A 24,500-nucleotide genomic window follows, 5' to 3' on the forward strand; every position below is an offset into this window, starting at 1 on the left:
CCAAATGTTGATTATATCCGAAAATCCAATCATCATTCCCATCATGCACTACTCCCCCAGCAACTCCAATTCCTGAGTCCAATTTAATAGCACCATCAGTATTTAAAAAAAACCCAATTACCTATCAATACCTGACTAGAGCTATCCTCATGTTGGCTAATCTAAGTGTTCTTATGAATTGAAATGTACTGCTTTGCTCAACTATAGGAGACTTTGACGATCTCAAAAGGGCTTCAAGATACACCTTGAAAGGTGAAAAGATTTTTGTTCTTCCAAATGCGCTAAGCAAGCAAGCCAAAAAGACAAGGTCAAAGAATCCCTCCTATAATTATCCTCGAGTTACTCTATAAATTAGAGACAAGCCACTCCTAGAAATTAATAGAGAAAAATTTGCTTTGATGATTAATCGAAATAACCTACGACCAAACTTCCTTGGCGACTGAACAATCCCTAAGCACGTGTAACAAATCTTCCGATGCATGGTCACAGAACAAACAAGAACTATCATTTTTGATTTCCCATTTCACTCGTTCTACATTGGTAAGTAATCGTTGTTTGAGTACTAACCAAATGAAAAACCTTACCCTTTGGGGACCCTGAAACTTCCACACCAATTTCCATGCTGCATCTCTAGGAGACCAAGTATGCTCTCGTAATAGTCAATATGCACTTTTAATGGAGAAGAATCCTGTTGAAGTACCCATCAACATAATTCTATCCAGTCCCACTGTAGGATGAGAAGGGGGAATACTCACAATACGTCTTATGACATCTTTTTCAATACCCAAACTCGAAAAAGATCTAGATTTTACATGCCTTCGTTCATTACCATTTCACTAAGCAAACAGTCCGGAAGAAGGTTGGCTTGAGAAGGAAATCGTAAAACCAAAGGACCTGCTTCAAGGACCTAGGATCTATCCAACACCGAATGTTGTTACCATTTCCTACTGAACAAGCTAGATTACCACGAAGCAAAGGCTAGATCTTGGAGAAAGTCTTCCAAAGGAAAGAACATCTACCTCAAGAAATATTTTCCGGTAATCTCTCATTCAGGTTATACTTAGATCGAAAAACACAGACCCATAAAGCATTATCCTTTGAAACTTTATTAAACCCAAGTTTCAGGAAAAAAGATGTATTATGGTCCCGCAATTGCCTAAACCCAAGACCACCATAGCAACGAGGTTGACAAATAGAATCCAATCCAACAAGAGCCAAATTTTCCTACCATTTGAGGCACCCCAAATGAACTGCCTAGCCATACGTTTGATCTCCTCACAGATACCTTTGGGAATAATCATGGATTGCATAAAATAGGTAGGATTCGATAACAAGACTACTTGTGCCAAAATAGTTGAACCGACAATATAGTTGTCTGGCATCCAAACTTTGTAACTTACTACGAACTTTTTCCACCACAAATCTCAAGTAACTATTAGTAACTCTCCCATGGAATAAAGGTACACACCTAAGTAGTGTCCAAGATTATCCACTTATTGAAAACCAGTCAAATCACTAATCAGCATCCCTAGATCATCATCAATTGCACTGGAAAAGAAGATATTTTGTTTTTCGAGCGTTAACCTTACACCTAGAGAAAGTACAGAAACACTCTAAAATATCCTTAAGGCGTCGAGCTTGTTGCATATCCACTTTGCTAAAAATAAATAAATCATCGGCAAAGAAAAGATAAGATACAATTGAACCAGTCTGGGATAACCAAATAGGACATCTCTTACCTATAAATATAGCAGAGTAGAGATTATGTCCAAACCATTCCATACACAATACAAAGAGATAAGGAGACAAAGGGCATCCTTGTCGAATCCCTCTGGCAGGCCTGAATTTCTAAGTCGGCACACCATTCCACAATACTTGCATGATAGAATTAGAAATAGTAGACATAATTACAATTCTGAGTAAATCCGAAATACCAGTAGCTTAAAGAGAGATGTCAATAAATTCTCATCGCACCCTGTAGTAAGCTTTCTCCATATCGATTTTAACTGTCATCCATTTTTCCTGTTTTGCTTACCTTTCATAGAATGAATTACTTCCTGCACAATAATTACATTATTTGTGATGCTCCTCCCACAATAAATCCTACTTGCTCTTCAGCAATGATCTTGGGAAAATAAGTTTGCAATGGTTGGCAATTAACTTTATAATTTATTTGTATAAAACAGAACACGATGCTTCCTCCCACTGATTCTGAATGACCCATGGCCCTTAAGAGATCATTTTTTCGAAGTCGCTTTTGTCCTAAAACTTTGCCAAAAAATACCCATTCTCGATATCCCTGATGAGAAGTTGATGAACCCTTTCTGAAAATTCAATCAAAGGGATGTCATTAACCATAGACTTCTTGATATCCCCATCAAAAAATTCAAAATCATTATCCCCTTCGAATCCAGTAGATTCAGTCACCTTCTTCAGATCTGAATAACATTTTCCTAAAAGCCTATCTTTCCACGATAGAGTCGAATCAGATGACAAGTCCATAGCCTAAACTACATCGAATCACACCTGTTGTTCCTTAAATCTCACATACTTGGTGTGTCGATCTTCTGTAGCACGTTCATCTATCCTGTGCCCTTCGTAGAGAGAGCTCGACAGCAGAAAGAGACAGTTTTAAGCATATACATAAGATGTAAAGAGACAGAAGGGATTAAAGAACGAGATGACTAGGTTGACTGGGATTGGAATCGCACTGCACAAGCTTTGCAACTTTGTTGTTTTTTCCTTAATTTTCCCCTCTCCGATCCGATCTTAGTTTGCCCACCAAAAAACCTAATAAAAACCTACTGCTCTCCCAAGGTAGTTCATAATCATTACTGTACGAAAAAAAAAGTTAGTAAAATCAAAAGCAAAATTCAATGATTTGATTATGTCTTCTTTTTAAATATTTAAATAGTAATAATGTTCATACTCAATTCTGCCTAAGTTATTATCGTTCACTAACTTAACAATCAAGAAAAAGGCAGGGTTAATCATATATCTCAGCAAGCTCTTAAGAGAAGCTTTCCCACACATGGCACGGCATGAATAATAAGAATCCTTCACTGGAACTTCATCAACACCCCAATCATATTCATTGCACCATTTAAACCTTGACATTCATAAAAACTGCTGCAATTATTAGTTAGAAGATTCAATTTTTCCACATCAATATTTTTGTCAATCCAAATAGCTCATGTTGACATTCCTATCCCACAGGCCTTCCATGTGAACCTTAAACTGCTCCACACCAATCTCCTCTGGCACAACAACCCAACATGACCTCCACATCATGATAAAAATATATTGATGATGGAAAGAAAATTCCATAAATACATCATATTAAGGATACTAAATGTAATATAATTATTTATCTTAGTGTTGTCATCAATTTTTAGTTGGTGTCAAGTTAACTTGTGACATCAACTTAATCAACAACTTTATTGATACTAGAAATTCTATCACACGCGAATGCATGTGGAAACCACATATCTAAAGTACATGTAAATAGTTTAACTTGTGAGTAAAAGAAAATTGAAATAGATAAATACATCATATTAAGAATATTAAATGCACTTCAATTGTTTATCGTAATATTATCATCTTTCTATATCACTTCAAAAGTTATCAAGTTAGTGAAAAATTCAGAATTAAAAATCAAGTTTTTAAAAATTAAATATCGAGTTGACGCAATTAGTGATACAAAAATTTGGTGAGAAAAAAAAATTTATATTAAAGTTTTTTTTTTTTTGAGTTTACTCAAGAATTATTAATAGTGTAAACAGATTTTTTTTATAGAAAAGGACAGCATTAAACGATTACATTAAATAAAATCATAATCAATAGTAAATAAATATGTTGCGATATTTTCCTAATAAGTTCATGGCCGAAGCCAGCGGGGATCTAAATAAACATATCAAAGAGCTACTTGTATCAATACATTTAGTCATGTGATCAAGAACACCATTTAATCATGTGTAAACAAATTCTTTTAAACATAGGTTCAATTCCTAAACATATTAATTTTAGTTGTTTTATTTTAAAACTATAAGAAAGTCTGAAAAGAAAAGAAAAGTCATCAAAAGTAATAATAATCATTTAATAAAATATTTTCTTTTACAATTTATGTAATTATAAATATAGGTGGAATGATAATAATTTTATAATTTAATACTATTGAACGCGTGTTCGATTCTTGGATTCATAATTTTAATTATTTTATTTAAAGATTATGATATAAAAGTACAACAAGACAAAAGTTTATCATAATAATATTAATTATAATTTTAAAAATAAATATTTTTATAATTTTATATCCGAGTTGATGACCGATTAAGGGTGAAATCAATTCAATAAATTGCTTACATAATAGTAAGTATAAATGAGTACTTTTTGAAAAGATCGATTATCTGTCTAATTTTTTGTTTGCTTCAAATAGCTTTTTAAGTTTGAATAGATTAATTTTAATTTAAAGAACTTTCTTAATGTCAAAAAATTGTTTATCTTAGAACCCACCGGGTTCGAATCTCCGGAGAGCAGTTGTAACCCTTTATTTAGGCAGCTCTATTCGCACGTAGTGCATGCGTGTGTGATATGAGTATATCCTTATCGTAGATGTGTGAGTACTACCCTTTTAATTGTACATTGCAAAAATATTATTTAAAAATATATTATTTATAGATTTGAGAGGCTAGGGTAGGGAAATTGTTTTTGTTATACAAATTTGTTATGGTGCAATCCTATACAAATTAAAAATAATATATAGAAAATTATAATGAGATGCTGTTTTTCAATTTTCAAAATGTTGGTTGTCTGTATATTTAAAAATTACATATAATTATTAATCTAATTAAAATTTATATAAAATTATTTAATATTAAAAATAAAAAATAAAATAAGTAATGTCCAATGTGTTTCAAATATTGCAATAGCTCTTTTTATTATTAGCATGAAAAGGTTGACAAAATAATTAAACATTATGTATAATTAAAGTGTTACTGCATTATCATATCAAACTACATGAATGGTTAAGAAAACTGCAAATCTATAAGGATTAGATTGAAAATTTATGGAGGTTGAAGGGGGCATATATAAATTTTTATTACTTTCAAATTAAAATATAGGGTTAATTCGAAACTTTTAAAACTTTTTCGGTGGCAAATGCATTTTTTATCTCTTTTTTTTTTTTTCCAAAAACTTGTGAAAGATTGGGAGAGTTGCAACATAGAAGATCGAGCACCCAAGACAAGATTTACAGGATCTGCTAGACACTGGTTCTAAGTGTTTGTTGATAAAAACTCCAATTCAGAAAGAGTTAGGTAATGCTGGAAAATGTTATGAAGACTACGAAAGTAACAACATAATGTAGTTCCTTATTCTTTAAATTTTCCGATTTTCCTCAAAGAATGTGCCAACATTTTCCATCACTCTAGTGTCTTAAATCAATTGATCCAACAAAGAGTTTTTCTTATTTATTTTTATTTTGGAGGGTATATTAAGTTTCATTTATGTGCCTACAACCTGTTTGATGAAATGCGCAGCTGAGGAATGGACGTGGCTCATTGCTATTTAGAAGGCAATGCTGATGCCGTAGAGTTTTGCCCCCACGATGGGTACCAACATGTATTGGCGGCTTCAACGTACACCCTGAAAGAAGGTGAGCAACCAATCCGAGCTGGTAGCATTTCATTATTCGATGTTAATGCCGAAAAGGGTAATCTCGAGTTGTTTCATCGCGAGCACACTGCTGGGATTTTTGATATTAAGTGGAGCACAGTTGGAAGCAATGTGGGTCCTCTCCTTGCTCAAGCTGATGCTGATGGGTACTTGAGAATCTATAGTTTAGAGGGTTGCTGTAATGAAGAGAAACCTAGAGGTATGTTTCAAGTTTACGTAACATTTTATGTATTTTTCTTAGTCTTGTTTTCATCACTGTAAGTAATTCAGAATTTTGAAACTCACTTTGCTATGCTTGGAAGTCCGTGTTGTCATATTGAAGATTCTAGTGATTCGATTGCAGATTATCTAAATAGTTGGGAGAACAAAAATCATTCCTTGCATTCTTTAACATTCATGTCTTTATGTTGTTTAATCCATGGTAATCAACTTCAAGGAAGTAATTATGGGGTAGGTAATGATCAATTATCCCACTAACGAGAAAAAAATATATAAGGTACCTGAATTGATGAACTAAAATTACTCAACCTCAGGTGTGAATGTCAAATGCGAGTTTATGCCCAACATGGTATATTCACCCTTTTTTTTAGGTTTTTCCATGTATTTGAAAGATCTTTGGAAGGTCATATCATTCTGTTGTCTAATTCATCTAAGTATCTAACAGAAGAATTAAAAACGAATATTTCTAGAAAATTCAAGAGTCGAAATAACTTAGATCATACAAACTTCTATTTTAGTTTCATTTTAATTTAAATTAGTGTTAGAACATATGTTAATATCTTTCACTAATTTAGATTAGAGCAAGAGCATACTAATACTGGTGTTCAGTTCAATTTTTCATCTATTTTCTGCGACTCCTTAAAATATTGTTAGGATAGGGTTTCTTTTTAAACCCATAGTATCCCATGTCACATTGGACTTGGTACTAATCCCTATCAACCCGAGAGCGATTAAAGTAAAGCCCTCACAACAAGCCAAGTGTGCTTTGCTTAAGTGAACTTTACCCCTATCAATGATGCTTTAGGTAACTGACTTTCACCCCTTTTGAGATGGCCATGAATTTACCCCTTTGATCAAATATAATCTTATGTTGCCATTGTTAGAAAAAATTTGTTGCTTATGGAGCTGATGTTTAGCCTTTTTCTTTTTCTTTTTAGTCTTTTTTAAATATTCCCTGGATTTATTTTTCTTCAATGCAGGAGGCTTTCTTAATGAAGTGTGTGGTGAAAAAATCAGCTCCTCCATGTGTCTTTTCCTGGATTGGAACCCAACAGCCACATCTATCTCAGTCGGACTTTCTGATGGTTCTGTTTCAATAACTACACTTGCAGAGTCCAAAATAGAAAAATTACAAGAGTGGAAGGCACATGATTTTGAGCTTTGGACAAGTTGCTTTGACATTCACCAACCACAATTAGTATATACAGGATCGGATGACTGCAAATTCAAGTGTTGGGATATGCGGGATAATCCATCCAGGATGGTTTTCCAGAATTCCAAGGTGCATAAGATGGGAGTTTGTTGCATTGCCAAGAGCCCCACCGACCCAAATACCATACTTACAGGTAGCTATGATGAATACTTGAGGGTATGGGATCTAAGGTGCATCTCAAGACCAGTGAATGAAACTTCAGTTTGTCTTGGAGGAGGAGTTTGGAGAATCAAGCACCATCCTTTTGTGTCAGGTTTGGTCTTAGCAGCGTGTATGCATAACGGATTTGCAATCGTCAAGATTGGAGATGAGAAACCGGAAGTTTTTGAAGCTTACAGTCAGCATGGCTCACTTGCATACGGGGCAGATTGGCAGCGAGCAAAGTTATTACCAGGAGGCAGTACTATTGTGGCTACTTGCTCATTTTACGACCGGCTTCTTCGCGTATGGAGGCCAAAAAGTGATTTTTGCTGCATTTAACCACGTCTCGTTATCTGAGTTCACACACTAGGAACCAATTATGTTGGTTTAGGAAATATTATTTTTCAAACTAAGATATGTATTGCCTACATACGATCATATCTTTCTTCCTTCCAACCAAGTATGACAAGTCGTTTTGCCCATATATATGCTATTATTCATGGGACTTATGAGTTATGTGGCTTCAAACTTCAAACATCTGCAGTTAAAAACAAGAATTTCTGAATGTCATCGGAACTTGACTTACTTGCTAGTTTGAATTTAACGAGCAATAATTGAACAAAGTTTATTTTTCGATTTAAATTCAAATACCTTACAAATATATGAACGAATGTATGAACAAACTTACAAGTTTGTTTTTAGCTTTTAAGTTATATGTAAATTTAACCAAAAAAAAAAAAAGAAAACACTGAATTAACATTTTGACTTTGAACAAAACTTCTTTAGTTTTTTTTTTTTTGTTAAAATATGCTTCAAGTCCTTGTAGTTTTAAAATTTTGGAATTTAGTTCCTCCATTTATATTTTCAGGAATTTAAAGTTTTGATATTTGAGAAATTGTATCTATTATTATTTACCTATTCTTTAGAAAGGGTATTTTAGATTTTCTCAATTGATTGTATTGGCTAGTTGTTAAACTAGCTTCCTTATCTATCCCCACCCCCCAACCCAAAAAAAAAAAAATTTGCTTACACACTTTCTAATTATTTAAATTTAGATAATTTGAGCTAGATTTAAATCTTGTACTTTTAGACTTTTGAAAGTTTAATTTATATTGTTAATAAACCTCTTATATTTTAATATTCAAAATATTAATTTAAAAATTAAGATTCAATTGATGGTACATATTTACCTTTAAAAATTAATGATACATATTTAAATTTAACTGAAATCAATTAAAATATTATTAATTAAATTTTCAAGTAAAATAGTATGGAATTATAAAGACGCTATATATCAAAAGGCCAAAGAGTACAGGGACTGAGAGTAGAATTATACACTTGAGCTAACACCTTGTCATCTACCGAGTGGCACCGCCGCTTTAAACTTAAAAGAAACCAAATTGTTACAAAATCGTTTCCAGCATCAGCGGTATCTTCTGTTTCGCGACACTGAAATTTGATTAATGGAAGTCTCTGAAAAACATGAAGAAACCCACTCAAATGTAAGGGTTTTTTTTTTTCTTTCAATTCAATCCAATTCAATTTTTCTTAATTGATTTTCTTTTTTCATAATATGAACATGATATAATCTTGATTCTATTCAAATATACCATAGCTGTCAGTAAAAAAAAATGAAAGCCCTTTATCATTTCTACGATGTGCTTATAATTTCTCTTGATTTTGCAATTTTATGTTCTCTTGATTTCTCCAAGTTTCTGAAATTTTCTTGGAGCTTTTGTTATGAATTTGAGTCATGGTTTAAGTTGATTTGGTAATGCTTATATGTGGATATCTTAGTTACCCTAACTTATTAGCATAGACTTTTTTTTTATATTTAATTGATCCTTATATCGAAATAATTAGCCAATTTTATGGCTAAAGTGTTATATGCTAACTTCAGTGTTTCTAAATCAGAGAACCGAAAGATTAGCTGGAACTGTAAACTGGGGCACAGCCACTGTCATTGGAGTGTTTGCAGGCATGTTATATGGAGGTAGTAAGGAAGCTGCTGCTTCAGTTGTAAGTTATTGTTTTTTTTTTTTGGTATAAAAGACCTTCAATTTGGTTCATAGGGAGTTGCAAGAATGTTTGAATGTGATATAATTTGTATATAATAGAGGTCTTTACAGTCCTGGCAATTGTTTTCTTTTGGTTGCAATCATGTGATTGCCGTTTCTTCCTTCAAAGCTGCCTTTGTTTATGTTTATTGGGTTTCTTTTGAGATCAATTATGTCCATATTAATGGTTAATTCATGTGCTTATTCTTATTCTGCTGTGTTTTTTTATTGAAACGTTGGAATTCTTTGGTAGAGCAAAGATGCAGAAGTAATGTTGAAGCTTGGCAGCACTCCAGATAAACGAGAGCAGTATCGGTTGATGCGCGATGCAATGGAAAAAAGGTTTATCCGAGTCACTCGTGGCTCAATTGTAGGTGGAATTCGACTTGGAATGTTCACTGCTGGGTTTTATGGTTTACAGAATTTGTTGGCTGAGAAACGAGGTGTCCATGATGTATTCAATGTTGTTGGCGCTGGTTCAGCAACTGCTGCAGCCTTTGGTCTAATTAGTAATAATTCATACCTAATTAAACTATCTTTAGAATTTGCAAGAATTTTCCTATGAGTTCTAGCATAGTTAATCTCTATCACCAACTTCTTTCACAATTGAAATTGGAACCTTGGTAACAGAACAAATGGATAATATATCATCCTCATCTGTATTTAACTTCTTCCTTTCCTTTATTGGTTGATGTCCTGCAGTGCCTGGGTCTCTTCAATGGCGTGCAAGGAATGTGGTGCTAGGTTCGGTTCTTGGAGCAGCTATATGTTTTCCTCTTGGTAACTAATTTGCACTTTATAATGTTATATGGCTATTTTCTTGAATTAGCAATGAAGTGATTGTCTCCAATGGCTCTTTATGTAACTGCTGTGTAACCAATTGCTAATTTTCAAGATTAGCATGTCACTATAAGGAGTATGTGAGTTTGATAAGGAGAGGTGGAGAAGTGAGTTCATGAAAAATAGTATTTGCAAATTTTCTGCCAACTGATTCAATCACGAGCCAATATTACCATAAATACTGTCAAAGGTGACAGTAAAAGGAATCTAGTTGCATTTTGTGATTTTAGATTGTTAGTGTTAGAATTTTAAAAGACTGGACAGCTGATTTATAGGGCTGGGGCTGGGCATATAATATAGAGGTTGCATTTTGTGACAGGATGGATCCACTTGAAGCTTGTAGAGAAAGCAAATGAAGGGAATATGGCTGCTAAAAGTTCAGGTGAAATTGGAGAAGCAAAGAGTGGTCTTGGGGCTGCCATTGATCGGCTTGAAGAAAACTTGAATAAGTAGACCCACCAATTTTTGCATAGATAGAGAACACTACTGACAGCATTGGCATGGAACTAAATTTACTGCTTTTGGCAATGTATTCATTGTTTTTAAGGGCTAAAGTTTTGCATGGGATAAAGGGCTGAGGAGATTGGAAGTATGGAACTGTTATTTGTGTAATCTTATTCTCTTGCTATTGCTAATGTAGGTCCTTGTCCAGCATTGAATAATATAAATGTTGTTGGTGATGCTCTATTGTTAATCATCTTATTGTCTGAAATCTTTAGAGTAGAAGGAAAACTATTGTCTGATCTAGCGTTTGCCTTCTCTGAAGATTCATCGATGATAAGATTTATTGAGACGGTTTTATCATGAAATTCAAATGTGTGTTTATTATATTCTGTGCCTAAACTGATTGACCACTTGGATTTCTTCTTTTGCTTGTTTGTTTTGTTTTGTTCTGGGCACATCTAAGGCTGGAGATACTTTTAAACAAAGATCGTTCTGCATATTGCTAAGTCTTTTGTCTAATGGTGAAACCCATAAACCATCATTCAGCAGAGTTTAGTTCAGACCCTCGAACTTTGGTTCTCTTGTTCGTGATCTTCTTAACCACAATTCCAGTTATTGGGATTATAGTAGAACCCTTAGTCTTCTTGATCCTAACCGCGCTAAATACCTTTTTAGCAGAACTTTCTCTCCAAAGCTCTTTTCCTAGGGAAATCGACCAAAAAGCATGGTTGAATTTATGGCGTGTCAAGCTCCCTGTAAAGATTTTCTTTTAGAAATTGTGCAATAATGACATTCAAACTAAAGCAACTTATCAAATGAAATTGTCATAGATGTGTTACCTTCATAGGAGATGAAAATTTCTTTGAGTTAAATTTGTTTATCTAATATGATTATATTTTATCTCATAATAATTATTACATCTTTTATCATAAAAAATCAATTACTAGTAAATAATAATTAAATAAATTTGTCCTAAATCAATGACTCATGATCACGTTACTTTTTCATCTATTATGTAATGTTAATGAGAGAATATCATTTACCATTATCTCATGCAAAAGTCGTATATATTGTATAGCCAATGTATCAACTCTCAGCTCTTTAGTTATTTAAACTCATACTTTTAATATATTAAATTATACAAATCGCGTATACATGGTTAGTTACTTACTCAAGATTGAGATAAGTCACACTATAAACGTCATAAGTGAATTAATCCATAAACGAATCTAGGATTAATTCTACTTAGGTCTTGTCCGACGTATTACTAATACAGACAATCATATAATGTCTTTATTTTTTAGGAATAAATCACTCTAATACATGTTTAGACTTTGATAGATGGCATAATAATTATTTAACCGATTTTCTTAATTTCAATTCATCATATTATGAACCTTTTAAATTATCTACTAATAAAAGTTGTCTTCGTGCATTACATTCTGATCATGTAATACAACTTAATATTGGTTAAACATTAAGTAATCGATAAGTTAATATTTATTTACATTTTGTTTGCGTGTAAAACTGTTCAGAATAAATACAAATAATATCAATGTGAATAATTGAATTTTATTTAATGAAATATGTTCGAAAAATTACGAATAAACTATAGATTCTAACACCATCATAGGTCTCTTAGTATTTGTTTTTCTTGTTTTTTTTACCATTCTTATTCACACCATATTCACCAGGGATAGACTGTTGTTTCAATAGGGTCGGAAGCGTGTAAATTATTGTACTAAAAAATCACACAAAGTTCAATTCCCAGGGAAGAGAGGTGGATCACAAGGATCTCTTAAATACCAAGTCTTTCCTTAGTCGAATATCCCTTTATAGTAATTTAATAGCACAATTAAATACTACTATTATACCCTCAAATATTGAAAGAAAAATAGGACAAGAAAGAACACAAGAGTTTTAACGAGGTTCGTAAATTATACCTACGCCCTCTGCACTAACACCGGATGATAACTTTACTATCTCCAAAATATTACAAACAAATAGAATTCCTTAAGAATTCTCAAATGGGAGAAGAGAGAAAACTAAGAGAGAAAGATTGGTTGGGATGATTGAAATGAGAAATGGTTAGGCCTATTTATAGTTAAGGCTCAGGGACTAACTTGCAAATGGCCTAAAAAATTAGGGACCAAAATTACAATTATTCCATTCAACTTTAAACAAGTTGCTTGCCACTTTTTTTCTTTCGGTGCCAATTGCACCTCCCACCACCCACCATTTTTGACTTTTCAACATAGACTTGGTAACTGCAAAATATTAACCATAGCTTTTCACCGCAAGATAAACTTATTGTTTCTATAATGAAACATGATTCTCATCTAACCAAATATTACTTCATTTGTTGGTGAAGTTTTTGTGCCCGAAAGTAGATCATGGCAATAGATCATGAGTTCCATTTTTTTGATCCTCCGATGTTGTTGCCACGGCAGCTTTTTAGATCCGAAACTTGACAATCTTACGTACGCAACTAATCAGCACAATTTTAGAGGAAAAAGAAAGGCCTTGTACTATGTTAGATACTTAACAATCGTATCTAAAATTATATTTGGAAAGAAGAAAAGTAAAAGGAAATGAGAGAAAAATAGAATCTTGAAAATCAATCATTTTAATTATCTGCTTGCAACATAACAAGGAAATATAAAATTATACAGTGGCTATCCTTTGGATCCCATTTTAGTCATGGTGAGATGAAATCTTGAATGATATGTTGTCCTCACCACACTGGTTTGCTATTTGGGAAGCACCCACTGAGAAAATCTGAACGTATAGGTGGCTGACAATTTAGCTACTTTTTTTGTCCATTGAAAATTTTGCTTCTTATAATTACTGTCGAAACCATTTTTTTGAAAAAACGGGGTCGACTTAGTTTGAAAGCGAAAATTAAAACGGGAGTCGCCACCGATCTTTATTAGGTGTGATCAGATTACCTTTGTTTTAATAAATCAATTTTGGCTTACTAAAACAGTGCCTTTGGTCTACAAAACTTGAGAGAATGAGTTCGGGAGTCAATTACGTGCGAGGAAGGATTAGCACCCTCGACACGCCCAAAAATTGGTACCGAATTGATTAGTTAGTGTCCTAATGTCGAAAATTTGAAAATCGGGAAGGGATTTGAAATACGATCTTTTCTATTAATATTGACTTTAAAATTCTTGAATTAGCTTGAATCGATTGTTTAAAGATTTCCTTATCTCGAGATATCAGAGTATCACATCCCGTAAGTTAGGACACAATACTATGAATTCCTGAGCATAAGGTCGTCTCTTAATTTAAATGAGAATTTCATGTGTTTTAAAACTCGAAAAGGATATTTAGCTATTTAGAAACAATAAGGAAATCGAAACCCCGTAAGTTAGGGCACGATTCCTTGATGTTCCAAAATGCAAAACATTGTCTTATTTGGAAAATTTCGTTTTTGAATAGTAGCAATTTGATACTTAAAAAACGTGTTATTCGTTTGGATTCACATAAAACAATTTATTGGATGAATGTAACGAGGTTTGATTTATTGGGGTGACGATATGAAATAAAGGTGTAGTGCGACATAGAACAATGATAAAAATATTACACAAGTGAATGACAATAATATGACAATACAAATAAGCGAATCATGCAATGGCAATAATCGTACAACATGCATCGTTTAAATACTAACATTAACAATCAAAGATAAATGAATTAAATAATCAAATAAAAATGAATAGTGTCGAAACCATTTTTTGAAAACGGGATCGACTTGATTTTGAAGACGAAATTTAAAGCGGGAGTCGCCACCGATCTTGATTTGGTGTGATCGGGTCACCTTTGTTTTAATAAAACAATTTTAGTTTACTAAAACGACATTTTGGTCTACGAAATCCAAGAGAATAGGTTCGGGAATCGGTTACGTGCGAGGAAGGATTAGCACCCTCGACACGCCCAAAAATTGGTACCGAATTGATTAGTTAATGTCTTAATGTCGAAAGCTGAAAATCGGGAATGGATTTTAAATACGATTTTTTATTAATATCGATTTTAATATTCTTGAATTAGCTTAAAATGATTGTTAAAGATTTCCTTATCTCGAGATATCGGGATATCACATCCCGTAAGTTAGGACACAATACCATGAATTCTCGAGTGCAAGGTCATCTTTTATTTTAATTAGAAATCCATGTGTTTTAACTCGAAAATGATATTTGTTATTTAGAAACAATGAGAAAATTGAAACCCCGTAAGTTAGGGCTCAAATCCCGGATGTTCCAAAATGCGAAACATTGCCTTACTTTGAAATTCTAGTTTTTGAATAGTAGCAAAGGTAGTATTTAAACGACGTACGTTATTTGTTTAGGTTAAAACGAAGCGATTTATTGGATAAATGTAGTGAAATTTAATTCATAAGGCGATAATAAAAAATAAAAATATGATGCGACATAGAGTGATGATACATGAATAAAGTATTACGCGAGCAAATGACAATAGTGGAAATACGAATAAACGAATTATAACACACACAATGGCAATAACATAACATATGTCAATTAAATAACAAGCTTAATAAACACAGAAATGAGGTGATAATATAAAATGATTTGAATCAAACAAATAGATAATCTTAAATATAAAATATATACATAAAGGATTTTAAAATAAATACTATAAAGGTAGCTTAAAGTAAATAATAAAAAATCTAAAATCATTAATGAAAAGTTTAAAATCATAATATGTAAAAAGAAGTTCAAAATAAATAATATACATAGTATAAAAACTTATCATAAATATATGCATAAAAAAATAGACAACGTGCAAAGGGTTTAAGATTAAAACATATGAAAATTTGAAAATAAATGCCCTATACAAAAGGCGTTTAAGGATAAACGTTATATAAATTTAAAATAATAAGTAATTCAAAATAATATATAAAAAGGTTTAAAATAAGTAAACGAAAAGCAATGTAAAATAATTAACATGTATATAATAATTCAAAATGATATGTAAAACCAAAACAAGATAAAATAGATAATATATAAGATAGTTTATGATAAAAATAAGTCAAAAATGAATATTATGTAGATAGAAATTTAAAATACGTAACATACAAAACATTTAAAAAGGGTATATATGAAAATGGATAACACATATAGAAATTTGGAAGTAATAATATCCAAAAAAGAATATTTTAGAATACATAATAAAACAGTTTAGGATGAATAATGCATTTAACTAATTTAAAATAAACAATGGATAAAACAATTTAAAGTATATGAAATAATTTAAAATAATATATATCTAAGACAATTTAAAACAAGATAATATATAAAATTTAAGGTAAATGAAAATAGTTTAAGATAAATAAATAAACGAAAGGTCTAGATTGTCATGAAAAAAAGGGTGAAATTACAAATAAAACAAAGATTAAGGGTCCAAATTCAAATAAAATAAATGCGAATATTAAAAGGACTAAATTAAAATCTAAATAAAATTAAAGGGAGAATTTAGAAAGAAAAAAAAGGGTAATAGACTTATTTAAAACGTGCCGAAACCTCAAGAGACTGGTTGGGAAATTTTCCCTAACCCCTTATGCGCAACGTTTAATTTGTCTAGGTCAAGGACCAAATCAGTAATGAAATAAAATAATTGGGCGCTATTTGAAAGGATAAAAAAACGCAAATCAGGATCAAATCAAGGGTCAGAAAAGGGGGAGGGGCCAAAGTGAGTAATTTCCCATTCAAAGGAGACATGCGGACCCCTCCCCTTTCTAAACGGTGCCATTTGCTTCTTTTATTTAAGTTAAATTTTTATTTTTTTTAAAATTCATTCTTCTACTGCTGTTTAAAAAAAAACTTTTAAACACCCCCATTTCAATTCTTCTGCTAAGGTTTTAAACCCCCCATTTTTGCCTCCTCCATGGCCGACCATGAACTCCTCGGCGGTCCTCCACCCCATGCCACGAATCGGTGACCAGTATTGCGCGATGTGGGATTCTCCGACCCTCTTTGAACGAGTTCGAGGATGGAATCTCCCCAACTTGCGGCACCATAAAGAGAAGAGGAGCCTTTTGGTTCCTCTCCCTCAGCCACGGCCAATGGCCAAACCCCAAGGGTTCGGCGACCTTCAAATCGGCGAGGGAAAGTCGGAGCACGCCCCAAGCAGTAAATCGTAAGTTCCCTTTTTTATTATTCGTATTTTATTACTATTTTGTGTGTAAAAAATGAAAAAGAAATAAAGAAGAAAGCAAATCTAAGTGGAAAAGAATGAAAATCGAAACTCAACAATAATCACCTTTTGAAATCGTCTATTCTTTTGATTAATTTCGTTTGGTAAATGTCTGTAGTTGTTTACAAAGCATAGATTTCGGCTTTTAAAGCCAATCTACCAACCGTTCACTTCCCCTTTTTTGTTCTTTTGTTCATTATTTTCTTTTGCATGCTCTCTGTTATTGCATCTGATTTGATTGCAGATGTCAAAAGTGAAAGGCTGGTGGTTGGCTCGAGGGGAGGCCAAGGGTTCAGCAGCACGCGTGGCTGCTGAAAAAATAAAGGTAGTGGGCTATTAGGGTTAGTTTAAGAAATGGGCTAATAGGGTTTTGATTTGTTTTTTGTTTTAATCTGTAATGGGCCATTTATTTTGGACTTTTAATTTGGGTTTTATTATTTTGTTGGCCAGGCCAAAATTGACTATAACAAATAGCATAAAGTTAATTAAAATGAATAAGATGTAAGAAGAAACGAGATTAAAAGGATAATAAATGAGTTCTAAATAAATAAATATATAATATGCAAAGAGAATTTTGAAAGAAAGATCAACCATATACAAAACAGTTTTAAAAGATTATAACAAGGTTAAAACCAATAATATATGTGTATGCGAAAGTATGAAACAAATAATATAAAAAATATTAACGTAAATAATAATAAAACATTCCAAAATATATAAATAGGGTTTTAAAATGAGGTACATATAACGATTTAAAGCAAGTAATAAAACAATAATTCACAAAAACAAGTTTAAAATAGTTTATAAAACAAATTTAGAGTAAATGATATAAAATAAGTTAAGATAGTTGATATATGATTTCAATTTAAAATAGAATAAAATAATATATACATATATATTAACCTTAAGTGAATAGTTTTTTTTAAAAATTTTTAAAATAACATAGGAAAACTTAAAATAAATAATATGTGGAAAAAGAGCTTTAGAGTAAATAATCTATAAATCTGGTCTTAACAAAAATAATGAAAAAGGGTTTCAATAAATAATATAGAGAGAGAATAAGGATAAAAATTTGGAATAAATAACATATATAAAAACATAAAAAAAAATTTAAACTGCATGGTATATTAAAGTTTAAAATATAAAATATGTAAAGGTTTAAAATGAAATAATCTATACGTAAAATATAAAATAAATAATATGCCAAATAATTTAAGATAATATATAGTAAGAGAAATATATATATGTTCATAATCCAAGATAATATGTAGTAAACAATTTGAAATGTATGCTTTAAACCAATTTTAAATAAACAATATATAAAATAATTTTAAGAGAGGTAATGTATATAAAATAACAAAAGATTTACAGAAGTTTAAAGAGTAAAATAAAATAAAACAGAAAAGAAACAAAGTAAAATAAATGAATTAATGAATAAACAGAAGCAAATTAAAAATAAATGCGAAAATAATGAGTCGGGGACTGCTTTGTAAGTCATCAATAAAAATGGGGTACAATCATAAATACCAAAAGCTTCCAGGGACTGCATTAGAAAGCGCGCGAAGGACCAAGGCCCGAAAGAGCAAATATCCCAGGCCCTTTGATGCGCGGCGTTTTATTAGCTCAGTCCAGGGATTAAATCGGAAACGGAATAAAATAAATGGGCGAAATTTAAAAAAGGAAAAATGCAAACAGGGCTAAATGGAATGACTCAGGAAAGAAAGAGGGGCCATAACCGAAATATCCCATTTTAGTCGCACAGACCCTCCTCCTTTGCCTAAACGACGCTGTTTCATGCAGTATTTAAATCTGTTTATTTTTTTTTCTTTTATTTTGCTTTCCCCACCCCTTTTTCTCTTGCAGCTAAGTTTTCAACACCCATCATCGCTGGCGGTTCACCATGCCAAACGGAGAGGGGAGCTCCGACGACGCGGCCACGGTGTAGATCCGGTAAGACTCTCTTCCCCTCCTCTTTCCTTTGTCTTTTTTCGTATAAAAATAAAAATAAAAAAATAAATAATACAAAAAATAAATGAAATCAGAACATAGAACAAGACTAGAAATAAAATCAACTTTCCTGTTTTTTTGCTATTGTGATTTTGTTTGCTAAAGTTCGTAAAAAAAAAAGCAAAGGAAACGAAAGTAGCTTTTATAGCCGAATACATATGCTTGTTCTCATTCTATTTTGTCTGTTTCTTCCTTGTTTTTCTTTTTCTTTGTTATTTTGCTATCTTTTGTCCTTTTGTTCTCTGTTTTCTCTCGTTTGTGTGTTGGACTTCGTTGTTGCAGGTGACATGGGCGGTCAGACGCGTGCGAGAAGGCTGACGGTGGTGGTGGTGGCCATTGGAGAGGAGTGCGGCGGCTGAAACTGGGGGCTAGGGCTGCTGAAATGTTTTGGGTAGACGGGCTTTAGGGTTTTGATAATTTGGGCTTAGGTAGTTTAAGCCTGAAATTATCATGTAAATGGACTATTGGACTTTTATTATTTATTGGACTTTTATTATTTATTATTTTTTAGTTTTATTATATTAGGCCCGGGCAGATTTGGGCTTCTATAATTACCATTGTTTTTAATTTAAACTTAAATACTGTTACATTAGAGAGTTGTTAAAAACTTATTTGTGACCTTTTTTTAAGCCTTTTTAAAACTTTAATGCTTGCACGAGCTTTAATACTTATTCCCCTTGCCTTGGTGCTTTTTGGAGGTCCCAGACCTGGAGTCTTTAACATGAAAATAAAGCAATAAGCTCGAATAAAATTAGGTTTCCACAAACGTACTACACAAAGATACAAGATTAGGCAATTGAAATTAGATCAAAGGATGCACTAAAACAATTAGTCCGTAACAAAGCTATAGGCCATAGCAGGCAAATCATGAGACTTGATCGCATGAATGATAACTCCCCAGCCATCTATCAATAATGGATACATTGAAACAACCGGAATGGGCACTCTTTATCATTGATTTGTCGTGGAGGGTCCATAATCATTCATCATTCCATGATCCAAAGTTGTTGAAGAATCCGTAAGTGCATTTCCCTGTATCAGAACATCCTTGGTCTTGCCAGCAGTCAAGGGACAAGAGCTTAGTGTTTGGCTTCACGTCCGTTGCATGCTGATCTTCATTTGCAGCATAGGGAAACGTCATCCTCTGATAAGTGTCCATGAAAGTAATAGTATTAACATTGCCATCAAGGGACATCCCATATGGAGAGCAATCCCCAAGTCCTCCAATCATACCCAACTCACCATTCCCCAAACCTTCGTAGTTCCTAGACAAGAAATCGATCGGCCCTGGGTTTTCAAGCAGTGGATTGTATTTACTCTCCATGAAGTTAGTATTACTACCATGAATACCAAGTATGTTATTAAGGTGAGAAAGGTGCATTTCAGGTAACGAAAGGTGAAGATCAGTGGGATTATGAGGCATAGATGACCCGGCAGAGTTGTTGGCTGATTGATCATTTGATCTTTTAGTAGTAGCGACTTTCTTGTTCTTTCTACACCCTCCACCGACAGGAATGTTCCTTAGTGTTCCGCCCTTGGTCCAGTACCTCCTACAAGTCTTGCAAAAGTACCTCGGCTGGGAGAGGCTGTAATTGTTGTAGTAGCAAAACTTGGTGTGGGTGGAGTCACACCTTGGGCACTTGACAGCTTGTTCCTGCGGAGGTCTTAGCCTCCTTTCTATCAATGGCCTTGAGCATGTGAGAATATCCCCACATGGGGATGAAGAATCCATTGCTGGCACCTCCTGAGTCATTCCCTAAACATGGAAAAAGTGTCAGTACTGTGCAGTTTAACCATTAATCTATTAATTTATTATATATGTTAGCACTAGACATTCTTTGTCCTTTTTAGGCGGCAGATAATGCAATGACTAGATATTCCTTTATCCTGTCACGTTTTCAACTAGATTGTCTGAACTTAAAAAATACTCCAGAATAAACAGTACTAGTTGTACAATAATTGCTAAATAAGACCCGACAAATTTTGCTGTTGTCAAAATTAATGTGTTTTTCATCGTACTATTTAGGATTAAATTCCCAAAAAAAAAAAAAGTGCTTTTGCTTGATTATAGATGTAATAAATCTAAATGTGTTCAATAAAAATGCGAGCTTGTACTCCAAAATCATTCATTCCATGTCGAAGTTATTCAAAGTTCAAAAGCATATAAAAATGCTTCTAATAATTAACACTGTTTAATATGCAATGCATGGAGTCATGCTCATTATGCTAGATGTCGGGCTAGGCAAAACGAGGCATTCCAAGCGCCAAGTTAAAGTCTAATTTGGCCAATGATGAATAAAGAAAACATACTGTAATAAGCATACCTGAAGCCAATCAGATGAATCCATGCAAACTTGAAGAGAAGTAAAACCCATCAAACAAACAAACAAACTGAAAACCAAATATACGCAATGCAAAAAATTTAATCTCCCTCTCACGCTTTATCTTCACTAACACTTTTTCTAAATATGCCACTAAATACTATAGAGAAAGGGATAGAGAGCAGATCAAAGGCAGAAGAAGAGAGAGTGAGGGAGGGAAGGATATCAGAAAGGGAAATGGCCTGTCAGATAAAGGGAGGAAGCTGTAAATAAGAAGGAAGAAAAAGGTCTAGAGAGAGAGAGAGAGAGTCGCTGCAATCCCTTCCATTCTTAGTCGTCGGTGGGCTAAAACAATTATATTATTCTATGGGGCCAACAATGCTGTACAATCCAAGGACAGAGGTCCCACTTATTAGATCTTTACGAATACTCAGCTTGAAAATGTAGGACTTTGATGTCACCTTGGTCGTCCTGTTGGGACAACCTCAGCCGTGTGATCATTTGTTAAGAGTATGTCAGAAATATCGGCATTGGTAGGGGTATAACATGAAAACACATGTTTTGACGTCACCCACCATCCACCCACAAGAGGAGAAGAAAGAATTATAGTTTATGTGGGGGTGTTTTTCGATAAAGAAGAGAAGAACATATCAAAAGAGCACTCCACTTGCGGGTCCAATTTCAGTAACTCTCACATTTGTTCTTGGATTCTAAAACCAGACAAATATTGAATACGACACTTGATTCCTAGCTTGGCTAGAGCACAGAGCCCCTTTGGACAACCAATTTCAGTAACTAGCTTCAGGATCACACTTGCCCAAGAGGGCCCAACAGCCCCATTTGACAGGTGAATAAAGTGCCCACGTTTCACCCTACACTTGACACTTCCTTGGAGTAAACTCCATCATTAATTTTCCTTTTGGTTCAGGAAATAATGATCTCCCAATCATAACACAATGCCCCTTTTTTTCTCTTCTTGGATCCCCCCTAATTCCCAAAAAGGAAGGTAAGGTATTTTGGAGTCACAGTAAGTGAATAATCATTTGTTAATCCATTAAGTTGCTCTCATGATGATGTTTGTTGAAATCTTTAAAATTTTGAACTACTGTACTATTTGGTTAAGTATGAGTAATGTGAAAGAGGGTTTGGGTTACTTTTTGAAATAATAGATAAGTATGAGATTTGAGGATCATTTGAGGCATGCACCGCATTTAAAAAATTTGACCAATAGTTGTCATCTTGTGTTAAGGGTAGTGATAGTGGACTAGAAAGATTTCATTGCCTGATAGTGACAAAAATCAATGTGAAATCATGGATTTTTGGACTTGGATCAAACTTTTAGTTACTTCATTCGTAAGAAAAATATATAGTCAAATTAACCATTTGGATGTGAGACTTGGCTTTGCTTCATTGTCTATTTCCTGTCTCTTTTTTTTTTTTCCTCAAACCGAATAATATATCGTAATGTGGAATATATTTACTTAGCATCATTGTTTTAAATTTTTTTCCTCTTTTCAGATGAATAATATAGTAATGAGGAAATATTATGTTATAAATACGAGAGTTTAAATTTAATCTTATACAATATTTTACCCTAATTATCTATATATGTATATATAGCAACAAAGAAAGGTTAACACTATAGCTCATTATGATCTAGTTAGTATATATAATCTCAAGATTATCCGATTCAATAAATTAACAATTTTATTAATATATAATTTATTATAAATTTATTGAATAAATAAAGCATTCTCAAACTCTAAATTTTATTTATTTAAAATTATGTATTTATATAAATACAAAAATCATATATATTTTAAAAAATTATATCCCAATAAATCCTATTGTGTTTTTACAAAATAAGAAATTACTCTTATGAGGTTATATTTTATAGATTTAATGAATTGTGTTCTAATTTTTGTTTCTTGTACTAAATTTATCTGTATTTGAAGTAATATTCTCGAATTCACTCTTATGTATATTGTGATTTTAAAGATCAACCTAAAGTTTAGGAAAAACCCATTTATTGCTCTAATTTTTTTTATCATTAGATATTCAAATATTATGTTATTAGTCGTCGTGTAAGCTCAAAGATGAACTCAAAGCTAAACTGAAGGAGCATTGTGGGCTGTCCGAAATCAGTTTCAATTTTTAAACTGAAACCAAGAGAGCCTTGAGCTTTAGCCATGCATATAAAGTATTTATTTTACATAGCTTTATCATCTGTGTACAGAATCAAGCAAATAAGGTGAGGAGGGTGGAGAGCATGATGAGAATCTGGTGTGGTGGTTTCTTAGTCAGCGTAAGGAATGATGAGAGTGGAGGTGGTCAAACAATCCAATCTTGTAAAGAGTGTAGTTAATCGGGGTTCTTTTCTTCTCTTTGGTATCTTATCATTGATCCTATGCTCCTTTTAAGCACATGGAAGGCAATCATGCACCAAACCCAGAGGAGGTCCACTGATCAACTGGGTTTCTATCCATGATTGCTTGGAAAAAAAACTAAAAAGGTTTCTGCAATTGATGTCGATATTGACTCTTGATCCAATTGCTTTTCATTGCTTGCCAAAGTTGGTAAGAGAGGTTTTGGTATTAGTGTGAAGCAAACCAGATAAAGCTAAAGAAAGCATTAACATCCAAAATATTTTTTAATCATTTTGAATATAAAATGAAAAAGCACACTAATTCGTAATTCCCAATTTTTTTTTGTCCAAAGCAATGTTATAACAATAGTTCAAATCAAACCGAAACCTAAGTATTACAGGAAAATTAATGTGCGATAGGAGAATAAATTTATTTGTGTATTTCAAAATAACAATCTTAACTCAATGAAATTTTACTTAAAGTATCATTCCATTAAACAAATTTCCAATATAACTAACAGTTTAAGTTCTAATTACTCCATTTTATAAAGATAAAATCAACTTTATTGGTGCATAATTATTTACACTCAATCTCACCAAATATCTTCACTTATAAGTGAATAATCTCTTCAATAAGTATGAAGATGTTAAAGTGGAAACATCTAGTAAATTGAATGTTCTTTAAGATGAACAAATTAATAATCTCTTTATTGTAGTTATTCTATCACAGTTAATAAAATTTTAAATTCTTGAATTATTGTTCAAATCTATAACAAGATTTTGATGGAGCTTTCCATCACTTTTCTTAGGCTTCCATGCCCATTAAGTAAAGAACTTGTTTAAGTTGGTCGACAGGACTTGATGGTATTGAAAATTAGTTGTACAAGAGTCAAAGAAGGTGATCACCAATTCAGAAGAAGTTAGAGCTTTTGATTTGGTTTTTGGAGTTATTCGGTTTGGGTAAGATGAGAAAACCTTGGTTCTGTTTCATATTATATATTGAA

The 24,500-nt window shown here is 32.7% G+C and overlaps 3 protein-coding genes and 1 long non-coding RNA gene across 4 annotated transcripts; 3 read left to right on the top strand and 1 right to left on the bottom strand.

The window, feature by feature from the left end:
• The first annotated feature begins 4,927 nt into the window (after nt 1-4,927).
• On the top strand, nt 4,928-7,869 carry LOC108454760 (uncharacterized). The gene is made up of 3 exons (XM_017753326.2): nt 4,928-5,315; nt 5,538-5,872; nt 6,873-7,869. The coding sequence occupies exons 2-3, from the start codon at nt 5,545-5,547 to the stop codon at nt 7,583-7,585; spliced, it is 1,041 nt and encodes a 346-aa protein (XP_017608815.1). The 5' UTR covers nt 4,928-5,315; nt 5,538-5,544; the 3' UTR covers nt 7,586-7,869.
• Nucleotides 7,870-8,555: 686 nt separating this feature from the next.
• On the top strand, nt 8,556-10,971 carry LOC108454802 (uncharacterized). The gene is made up of 5 exons (XM_017753382.2): nt 8,556-8,748; nt 9,161-9,265; nt 9,557-9,812; nt 10,006-10,083; nt 10,463-10,971. The coding sequence occupies exons 1-5, from the start codon at nt 8,710-8,712 to the stop codon at nt 10,594-10,596; spliced, it is 612 nt and encodes a 203-aa protein (XP_017608871.1). The 5' UTR covers nt 8,556-8,709; the 3' UTR covers nt 10,597-10,971.
• A 7,169-nt stretch (nt 10,972-18,140) lies between these two features.
• Nucleotides 18,141-19,417, top strand: LOC108456030 (uncharacterized). The gene is made up of 2 exons (XR_001866852.2): nt 18,141-18,753; nt 19,093-19,417. It is a non-coding gene; the product is annotated as an uncharacterized LOC108456030 (long non-coding RNA).
• Nucleotides 19,418-19,532: 115 nt separating this feature from the next.
• LOC108456181 (dof zinc finger protein DOF5.6) lies at nt 19,533-21,831 on the bottom strand. Its single transcript, XM_017754780.2, has 2 exons — nt 21,135-21,831; nt 19,533-20,566 (listed from the first exon to the last, which is right to left on the bottom strand). Exons 1-2 carry the CDS (start codon nt 21,183-21,185, stop codon nt 19,790-19,792), a joined length of 828 nt encoding a protein of 275 aa, XP_017610269.1. The 5' UTR covers nt 21,186-21,831; the 3' UTR covers nt 19,533-19,789.
• Nucleotides 21,832-24,500: the final 2,669 nt, after the last annotated feature.

The sequence above is a fragment of the Gossypium arboreum genome, chromosome 9 (assembly GCF_025698485.1).
Source record: "Gossypium arboreum isolate Shixiya-1 chromosome 9, ASM2569848v2, whole genome shotgun sequence".
Lineage (NCBI taxonomy): Eukaryota > Viridiplantae > Streptophyta > Magnoliopsida > Malvales > Malvaceae > Gossypium > Gossypium arboreum.

Coding starts and splice junctions, on each gene's coding strand:
- LOC108454760 (XM_017753326.2), top strand. CDS start 5,545: ATGGACGTGGCTCATTGCTATTTAGAAGGCAATGCTGATGCCGTAGAG. Junction 5,873..6,872: donor TAATGAAGAGAAACCTAGAG/GTATGTTTCAAG, acceptor TCTTCAATGCAG/GAGGCTTTCTTAATGAAGTG.
- LOC108456181 (XM_017754780.2), bottom strand. CDS start 21,185: ATGGGTTTTACTTCTCTTCAAGTTTGCATGGATTCATCTGATTGGCTT. Junction 20,567..21,134: donor ATTCATCTGATTGGCTTCAG/GTATGCTTATTA, acceptor TTCCATGTTTAG/GGAATGACTCAGGAGGTGCC.
- LOC108454802 (XM_017753382.2), top strand. CDS start 8,710: ATGGAAGTCTCTGAAAAACATGAAGAAACCCACTCAAAT. Junction 8,749..9,160: donor ATGAAGAAACCCACTCAAAT/GTAAGGGTTTTT, acceptor TTTCTAAATCAG/AGAACCGAAAGATTAGCTGG. Junction 10,084..10,462: donor AGCTATATGTTTTCCTCTTG/GTAACTAATTTG, acceptor ATTTTGTGACAG/GATGGATCCACTTGAAGCTT.